This window comes from Nestor notabilis, unplaced genomic scaffold (assembly GCF_000696875.1).
Source record: "Nestor notabilis isolate BGI_N333 unplaced genomic scaffold, ASM69687v1 scaffold23047, whole genome shotgun sequence".
NCBI classification, from domain to species: Eukaryota; Metazoa; Chordata; class Aves; order Psittaciformes; family Psittacidae; genus Nestor; species Nestor notabilis.
In genome coordinates, this window is record NW_009938121.1 from 34,513 (window position 1) to 44,367 (window position 9,855).

At 38.6% G+C, this 9,855-nt stretch overlaps 1 protein-coding gene across 1 annotated transcript in view; it reads left to right on the top strand.

The window, feature by feature from the left end:
* Positions 1-9,855, top strand: part of PI4KA (phosphatidylinositol 4-kinase, catalytic, alpha) — a 57,087-nt gene that overhangs the window by 32,485 nt on the left and 14,747 nt on the right. The window contains 16 exon segments of the mRNA XM_010019176.1: positions 70-194; positions 617-698; positions 1,369-1,452; positions 1,802-1,891; positions 3,061-3,180; positions 4,805-4,897; positions 5,246-5,402; positions 5,678-5,805; positions 6,957-7,115; positions 7,369-7,520; positions 7,635-7,742; positions 8,416-8,432; positions 8,435-8,530; positions 8,611-8,730; positions 9,398-9,477; positions 9,632-9,825. Of these exon segments, the coding sequence (XP_010017478.1) occupies positions 70-194; positions 617-698; positions 1,369-1,452; positions 1,802-1,891; positions 3,061-3,180; positions 4,805-4,897; positions 5,246-5,402; positions 5,678-5,805; positions 6,957-7,115; positions 7,369-7,520; positions 7,635-7,742; positions 8,416-8,432; positions 8,435-8,530; positions 8,611-8,730; positions 9,398-9,477; positions 9,632-9,825 (1,805 nt within the window).

Here is a 9,855-nt window from a genome sequence, read left to right on the forward strand (position 1 = left end):
GTTTAGTTTATGAAAGTGTGCTTGGTTTTTTCCTGAAAAGCTTCATACTTCTCTTGGCATTCTTTTTAGCCTAAAACTAAGGAGAATGAAGAAGAGCTGGAGAGACATGCTCAGTTCTTGCTGGTGAATTTTAACCACATTCACAAAAGGATCAGGAGAGTTGCAGACAAATACTTATCTGGTCTGGTAGACAAGTGAGTATGGATTTCATTTCCCTGTTGCCTTTTCACGTTGACTGATTAGTGATTACTTACATAATTGGTGATGGCAGTCGAGTGGATTTCTTGGCTGCTACTTCTGCTGAAGCATCTTGAGAACTAACATTGAATAGTATTTTTAACTTGGGCTCTAAAACCCCTGCTTAAATGTCCATGTCTGCTCAGTATTGCCATGGATGGAGTAAAGCAAAGTGCCCATGAAATAAATGCAATCTCAACTATGAGATATCACTTAGCTTTGTATCAAACTAGGCTGTTGCAAGCCATGGCAAGCTGACTTCTGTACAAGCTTACCTAGTGATGTATATAGCTCTTCCAGCAGCTGTACTTCTTGATAAAGTAATTTCCTTCCTCAGCTCTTAATGATTATTGAGTTTCTGAATCCTGTCTTGCTCTAGATTTCCTCACTTGCTGTGGAGTGGAACTGTGCTGAAGACTATGCTAGATATTCTGCAGACACTGTCACTGTCTCTTAGTGCAGTAAGTTCCTTTTTCTTTCATAGAACTGATTTCTTTGTTTTACATTTATTTGGTAGTTATTTATGAGTTCTTAATTTGGTTTTCTTTAATTACAAAGATTGTTAAAATTTTTTATTTTAAATTCTGTGAATTAAGAAATGCATTTGCAACCCTATTTCATAGGTAGTGAAAATAGTGCTAGAAAGTTATCAAGTGTGGTTCAGAAAGTCAAATTTAGCATCAAGAATAAAACAGGATTTCCAGTTCTGGGTTGTAACTGTTGAACTGTCTCATTTGAAATAAAAATTTGTTGGTGTTTTTCTGGTTTTGACTTCTTTTATTTATGAATTATGGTTGTCAGATTATAATCATAGAATCAGCTGTGATTCCAGACTGTGCATGTGTGTCCATATACCTTGAATTTATTGTATATTCGTATTTTTGAACATGGAAATGCTTTATAGAGTTTTATTTTTGTACTAAATGTTGAAGAGGGCTTTGGATTTTTAAAATTACTTGTACTAAAAACCACACTGGAACACAAACTGTTTGTTAGAGCTGTTCAAATTGACTTTGAGAGCAAATATTAGCAAAAAAGTTTGGTAAGTCAGGCTTCCTGCTTGGAGAGAGTGTTCAAGTGAAGTGATGATGAATTGTATCTTACTGAGAGTTAATAATTCCTTTTGTTTAGGATATTCACAAAGACCAACCATACTATGACATTCCTGATGCTCCATATAGAATAACTGTCCCTGACACGCATGAAGCCAGAGAGGTAAGTGGTCCTCCTTGATTTATCAAAGACCAAAATAATGCCTGATTATTTTTATGTCTTGGAGGTAAATTAGTGAGCTGTTCTGAATGGTCCCTTTTGAATCCTTCCCTAGATACATTTTTTTGTAGTAAAATATGACACTTGGTATTTGTTTTTCTGAATCTTATTATGTTACTTGGTGTGTCAGTTCTTTGCTTGTCAAGGGTAGTTTAAATTATAACAGAAAACTTTTAACTGGATCATGTTACTGCAACCTTACTCCCCACGTTTCTCGTTACACCATTAAAACCAGTGCCTCTTGTTAAATATCCTGTATTTTACTGATTGCATTGATGCTCTCTGATTCTAGAGTATAGTCAAGGATTTTGCTGCACGCTGTGGGATGATTCTGCAAGAAGCAATGAAATGGGCTCCCTCTGTTACCAAATCTCATCTGCAGGTAAGGAGCCTGCTTCTGTGAATGTGGGAGTTTTGTTGATCTTCAAAATTATAATTCTGTGGTGTTTCTCATTTTTCAGCTATCCAAGCATAATGTAAAATTTTCTATTGTTTTTAAGATTTCCTTTATAGTATTGCAGAGGGTAATTAGAATGTTTTTATTTGATGTGACTTTAGATGTAGTCCAAACCTAAATAATCTGAAAATAACATGTTTGTCAACATGTTGATCATCACGGATTTACTTCAGAAGTCAGATTTGGTGTAACAGAATCACCTGCCTAGCAAAGCTTGTTTAATAGTGATGCATTAGCTGTGAAAATATCAGCTGGACCGAAACAGATGATTAGGATGTAGAACTTTTTTCTCGTTTCCCTCTTGGGAGGATGTTTTCTTCTGTCATTATGGTTCTTTTAAATGTGGAGAAACACTGCTGATATATGAGACCACTATAAACTACAGACTTAATTTGAGCATGGGTTTAGCAAACACCCATATGTTCAGTAGAAAACAGGTATAAGACTGCAAACAAAGATTACAAAAGACTATTAATGATGTGCTCATAAAATAAAATACCTTAAAGTGTCTCACTATAGTAAAATGCAGGTGTCTGTTAATCCTTGGTGAGTAGCTGAAGACACTATGTGGTCCAGGTTAGACTAGTATTCTGTCTAGGGGTGCCTAACGTGGTGCAAATAACAGTATTTCTGGGGAGGCTCAAGATCTTGGACGCTGCACATCTACCTGAAATTTAGGTTTCCTTCCCTAAAAAAGGAACCTGGTGGGGTTCTGTCCTTATGTGAAAAGGTAACTAATTACATTTCCTTCCTCTGTAGAGTCTAAAGCACTTCCTTTTGTAAGGTTCTTTTTGTCAGAGGTGATTTTTTGTTTTTGAAGACCTCAGCCTTCAAGTATCTCTCTTGATAACATGATCCTTATCATTCCAAAATGGAAAGAGTCATACTCTTTACTATGTAGGTGGGCATTCAGAGTTTTTTACTACCAGGGAAACAGTGCCTTAAAGGGATGAGTAAAGACAGCCTGTTTGTTATCAGGTATGTGTGTAATTAAGTTTCTGGTAGTTTGTGATGATGCAACACTTGCTTATGAGCTGCCTTGTTTTGAAAAACAGTAGTTTTCCAACAAACACTGTCTTCTTTTTATTTGTCAGGAGTACCTAAACAAGCATCAGAACTGGGTGTCGGGCTTGTCCCAGCACACAGGGCTGGCCATGGCTACAGAAAGTGTTTTGCACTTTGCAGGCTACAACAGACAGAACACCACTCTGGGCGTGAGTATTGGGTGTGGTGGTTCTTTGTTCGTTTGTGCATCTGTAGAGCTGTCATGCTCATTTTGTAACATTCAGTATAGCCACATGATACAGATCTTCTAAGTCACCTTTGTCGTAGAACTTCAACATTACTCAGAAGGATACCTTATTTCTTTCCATTTCAAATCAAGGTATCTAATCGTCACGTTGTTCTGTAAAATGCTGAAAAGTGAAATAGTAAGAAGAAAATAAAACTGTATCTAATGCTGTTTAAGAGTTTTCTATAGATGAATTCTAATGATTTGAAAGCAGTATCTTTGTGTAAGGCTGAAATAAGCTGCTTTCTAGACTAGTAATGTAGGTGAGGGTTGGGCAGCCCATGTTTGCTCTGAGTTTTACATAGATTCACTCAAAACATGCTTTTGCATATTGAACCTTTAATGCAGTTATATGCAGTTTTTTACAGTTCATTTTTCCTTATCTTATGGTTGTAATTTCTGGTCTCCTGGAGAAGCATTCAATAGAGTCTATTGTATTATCAGCCAGTTTGTTTCCTAGCATCAGCTCTGAAACTGCCCTTGTGCTCAGCTTTAGTATGATTTCCTTTCGGTTCTCTGTTACAGTGCCCTTCTAGACACTGATCTCTAAATGTAAATAGGATAAAGAGCTCCCAGGACTCAGGAAAGGCATTCATGTAGCTCCCTAAAGGGGCAAGGTGAAAAAACTTGATGGAATAAAGACTATGCTAAAAGAAACTAGAAACATTACAACTGGAAAGGAAATAGGAGAAATAACTTTCTCATTTTCTTAGTATGGTAACAGTATTTGTTTTCATTAGGGCCTTCCTCCATGTCAGCCAAGCAACAAAAGCTCTTTCAGAAAGCTTTCAGATTACTAGCAGTTTGTTTTGCTTTATTCCCATGGACTGGATGTTGCTAATGCAAAGATGGTAGTACTCAAATTTTATATCCAAGACATGTAATAAGAATAGTTGTTAAAAGTTTATCCATTGCTGAGCCAAGCTACCCATTAGCAGTACTGAAGCAAAATGTTGCTGAATGTTGAAATTCTGGTGATTTTGCTTGTATTTTAGTATGAAATCCCTAATAAAAAAAATCCATTTCATACTATAAAGAAGCTTTTTTTTGTTGTTGCTGGTGGTGGTTTTGAGGAAGAATCTCTGAGACATGAATTCAGAGTGCTTCTGCACAGGGAAATGTGGATTACTAGTGCACTTCTTAAAAACAAGAACAAAATACTCTCTCCTCTACCTTACTGTCAGTTCAGCAAGCCATTGTGTGGAGAGGGCAGAACCAAGATAGTACCTCCTCTCCTGTCTTCTTCTTTACCTGTTCATGAAAAGGGAGCAGCAGTGCCAGAAGTTCTACCCTGTCCATGCTTTGGTTTTGGTCTTTCAAATAGTATATCCAAATATGTATGTATTTCAAACTGTATCCATAGAATAAATGCACATGTTCCTTATTTAATTTTTATCAGTCCTGGTACTGGTGTACTTAACAGCCCTGATACTATTTTGATTATAAGCATAAGGAAAACTGAACTTAAAACATATGAGACGATATGAAAAAAAATCCAAATGGCTGGATGCACACCGTGTAAACACCCCTGTGTGGTCTGCTCATAGGCAACCCAGCTAACTGAGAGACCGACTTGTGTGAAGAAGGACTACTCCAACTTCATGGCTTCTCTTAACTTGCGCAACCGCTATGCAGGAGAGGTAAGTGCAGGATTTCTCGTGAGTGTGGAGTGTCCACAAGCTCAGCAATGGCTTTTCAGGGAGTGATGTCCCTTCCAACCTACACTGTTGTACAGTTCTGTGTTATTTTAAGCACCAACTCTGAAGTTAAATTCCTTCAAGATAAAAGGTATAATTTTCCTAGGTTATTAAACAGATAATTTTGCTGTTGGTCTTTCAGAAAGTTCTTAGATTGCAGATAAAACTAAAGATTTAACAAAGTAGTAACAAAAGAACTCTTTGTGGAGTTCCTTAATCAACATGTGACCAACACCAAACTAGATTCCTAAAAATACTGTTCTCTGTTGAAAAACCCATTATATTTTACAGGTTTCTGGAATGATTCAGTTCTCAAATGCTACAGGACGAACATCTGACCTGAATAAACTGATGATCAAAGAGCTGAATGATGCTCTTGAATCAGGCCATGCTGAGTTTTACACCCAGGCCATGTTTAAGTTGACTGCTCTGCTAATAAGCAGCAAAGGTAATGAAAAACAAATGGAGTTCTGCTTTCTGGCTGTGAAAGCCAAGAGTAATAAACTACAAAAGCTATTCATATACAAACCCAGTATGCATCAACTTGAACCAAAACTGTGTTTTGAGTTTTTTCAATTAGGCTTATACTGGGGGAAAGGTTGCCTTAAGCTATAAGCTATTTATTAGGAATTGATTGTACATACTGTGCGCACCAATTTCATGCTGATGTGAAAAGCAGTTTTTTATTCTGTTGGAGAAATCTGTGTGAATGTTTGTTTTCAGACTGTGATCCCCAGCTCCTTCATCATCTGTGTTGGGGACCCCTGCGAATGTTCAATGAACACGGCATGGAAACAGCAATTGCTTGCTGGGAGTGGCTGCTTGCTGCCAAGAATGGAATAGAAGTGCCGGTAGGAAGCTCTTTTAACAGTTCTTTCTCTGCCCCTGCCTGGAGGGAAGAGAAAAAATTTTGAGAGATTCAGAGCTATTGTTAATCTGTGTCAAGTAAGGATGTTAAATGTATTGTTAATTAATTTAGCCTGCCAGGAAATCTCTGTTCTTGTATTGTTGGAAGTCTGAGCACCTTCATGAGGTGGGCTGTGGGAACAGATACTTCTCAGCAGCAGGGATGATACAGCAAAGGAAATCTGTTAGGATCTCAGGTGTACAATTACTTTGCTGCTGAGATGCCTGTGCTGCTCATGAATCAGGTTTTAAACTATCACAATTCATGGAATGGTGTTTTAAAACAAATTCAATGTCCCTGCTTATCAGTCAGAGCCTCTGATATCTGGCATTGCACCCTTGCATAAAAAATACTCTTGCAAGTGTCCTAATCTTGTAACAGCCTAGATCAGCTGTATTTTGTGAGGTAGGGATGAATCTAATAGTAATAAAGCAATTCAGCATGGTATAGTGACAGCCCACACACAGCTGAGAAAGCTGCCTCTGGTAATTGCTCCAGTTAGTGAGCACTGAGTGTTTCCCTTGCTGGAGATAATCATCCATCTAAATTTACTTAGGTCAGTTTACATGCCCGTTTCAGTATTTAACTTGAGAATCAGTTTAATTTGTTTTTTCTTATGCTTCTGGGAAATTGCTTGGTAATTTGTTGAGGAGATAGGTAAAGCACCTTTGGTTGCTGGCTGCCCTTTCTATCAGAGGATACTGCTCCCTAGAGCAGGTTCAGCAAAAGTGAATCTAATTGTTGGCTGGTGTTGGAGGCAGTAGGCTTTAACAGAGCAGGAAGATGAGTAGCACCAGCCAGTCTAACAGTTTGGTCTCCTCAACCAAATATAGGGCTTGTCTGCTCTTGCCCTTAGTGTTTCTGTTACTAGCTGAACTTCTGGGGGAGTCCTTCTTTCCCTCATAATTCAGGATGTGAAGGAAACATTTCAGGTGGGATGTATAGACCTGCCTTTGCCTCTTCATTAATATTGCAGTGAATTTTAATTGATGTATTAGATTCTTGTGTGTGCTCTGGAGTAAGACTGTCCTTTACTATGTAAGAGCATCAAGAAGATGCTCTTGAAACAAGAAACACTTATCTTCCTTTCTGCAGTTCATGCGGGAAATGGCAGGAGCCTGGCAAATGACAGTGGAGCAGAAAGTTGGCCTGTTTTCTGCTGAGCAGAAAGAAGCAGATCCATTAGCAGCATCCGAAGAGAGTCAGCCGAGGCCTTGTCCACCAGAGGTGACCCCACATTACATCTGGATAGAGGTGCGTATTTTGTCTGGAACATTGCATCTATGTCACTGTTGCAGTGGGGCTGCAATTAAGCTACTCTGCACTACAAGTTCTCATGATTTGGGAAAAGACTGGAGTCATGATGGTATTGTCTGCCTCAAAGGCAGGAGACATACTTAAATGAGCATAATGATTGAAGGGGAGAAAGGTGTTTGAAATGGAGAAGATTGGGAGGGGTTGAGATTAGAAAAGGTCAAAGGAGGCATGGTATGTCTGTCTTTTTCAGTTTTTGGTGCAGAGATTTGAAATAGCCAAGTACTGCAGTTCTGATCAAATAGAGATCTTCTCCAGCCTGCTCCAGCGGTCATTGTCGTTGAACATTGGAGGGGCAAAAGGCAGTTTGAATCGGCATGTGGCAGCAATTGGACCCCGATTTAAGTGAGTGCTTTTCAATAACTGAACGGAGTTACAGCTGTACCTGTGGTTTGTATGATGTTGCATTGGTCACTTTTTGGGAATGCCAAAACTTTCATGCTCTATTTTGCTTATTAGGTTGCTGACTCTGGGGTTGTCTTTGCTGCATGCTGATGTGGTTCCAAATGCAACTATTCGAAATGTTTTGAGAGAAAAGATTTATTCAACTGCCTTTGATTATTTCAGGTACTTCTTTCTTTGCAACTATTCACTGAAAGCATGTGTGTGATTTCCTGAACCTTCTGTGATACTTCAGAGCAGCACCTGTCATTTTCTTCTAGTGATTTAACTACTTCCTTTCCTTTTTTTTTTCCCCATTTTAACAGAAACTTTTATTTTCCTTACACTTTTGTGCAGTTCATAAACCATCTCAAAGAGGCTTAGATACAAGTTCCAGTTTTTACGTGTTGTTTATATATATAATGTAGTATCTTCAGAAATGTTCCTGTTCTTTTTCTCTTTATTTTGGAGTTTATTCAATGTTCAAAACCCTGCCTAGATTTATAAGATTTAAAGGATTATTGTTACAGAGTGTGTGGCTGAAATAGTTTCACTGTTCTGAAAATACACCCACACCTAATCTGATTTTGACATTTGACATACGCACAACAGAAAATAATACAATTGATAAGAATGTCTGAATGTGAGGTCAGACTTCATTTTCAGTTATAATAGGAAGTTTGTACTCTTCAGGCAGGCATAATAAAGCCATGAGGATAAAACATAGTGATGTGTAGCTTCATCCTTGTAGATTCTGGTGAGAATAAGAAATATGACTTGCTTAGATTTGTGTCATGTTTGGTTGGTTTTCTTTTCCTAATACATTCAACTTCACATTGTTTGTGTAATTTCTTCCAAGTTGTCCTTCAAAGTTCCCTAAAGGCTTCGTGAGGATATCACCATATTGATCAAGTTTTGGACAGCAATGTTCTCGGACAAAAAGTATCTGACTGCCAGCCAACTTGTACCACCTGGTGAGTTCCTTTAGGGGCTGTTTCAAATGCTTGTTGTTTCTTTGGCTGGCTTCTGCAATAAGTCTGTGCTGTGTTGTTAGATAATCAAGACACCAGGAGCAACCTTGATATCAACGTTGGATCTCGGCAACAGGCTACACAAGGATGGATAAACACTTACCCTTTGTCCAGTGGCATGTCAACCATATCTAAAAAATCAGGTATCTTTTTGATTGCAACCAGCTCATTGGAGCCAATTTCATGGCATATTTTATAGGCAGATGTTGCTTAAAGTCAATATTTACCTTTAATATTGGGCTCATGTTCTTCTGGCAGAGTATTTAATTACCAAACCCTGGAGACGGGGCAGGAAAAGCCTCTCTGGTAGCAAGGGGCAAAGTTTTGAAGTTACCTGGGTGTTTCTAATAGACTGTTCAATTCTGTACTACAGAAGAAATAAGACTGGAGGTCAAGTTGTATTGAAAAACCTGTAAGGAAACTGCTTGCTTTGTGCAAACATGCTTGAGTGCTTTTTGGGGGCAGCAGAGTGACATTAGACTGTGGGCTGTGTTTTGGTACAGTTGTAAACTGCATGCTCTTTATTTCTAGTAGGATGTCATGTTTCTGAGGTGAATGCAATACTAGCTAAATTGATATCCCTGTAGCCTGTTGTACTCCATGTATTCAGAGAACAGCTGTACAATGAGTAGCCGCAGCGCTGACTTTCTGAAGTCACTCTGATGTAAATTTACAAGTGTCCTGTGGTTATTTGGCTCTTTCATGTGGTTATTTTGGCTCTGTGTTACTGTTGCCGGGGTAGGCAGTTTGAAAGCACCATTTAACACGCTGAACAAAAGCCACTGAAAACTTTTCTATCCTTTTCTCAAGGCATGTCTAAGAAGACCAACAGAGGTACACAGCTACACAAGTACTACATGAAGCGAAGAACATTATTGCTGTCATTGCTGGTAGGTCGTCAGAAGAATGAAGAAACTACATGAATTTCTAAGACCCTGTTGTTGTTGTTGCAAGATACATGAACTAAAGTACTGGGAGCAACTAAAATTGGGGGTGTTTTCTTCTTCCAGAAAATGTGTTATCTTTTTTTTCTGCTTCCCTTAGGCTACTGAGATCGAACGCTTAATCACATGGTACAATCCTCTGTCTTCCCCTGAGCTAGAGCTGGATCAAACTGGAGAGAGCAGTGTAGCAAACTGGAGGTCTAAGTATATCAGTCTTAGTGAGAAGCAGTGGAAGGATAATGTAAATCTGGCTTGGAGCATTTCTCCTCATCTTGCTGTACAGCTGCCTACCAGGTGAGATGTTTCAAAAGAAAGAATTGATGT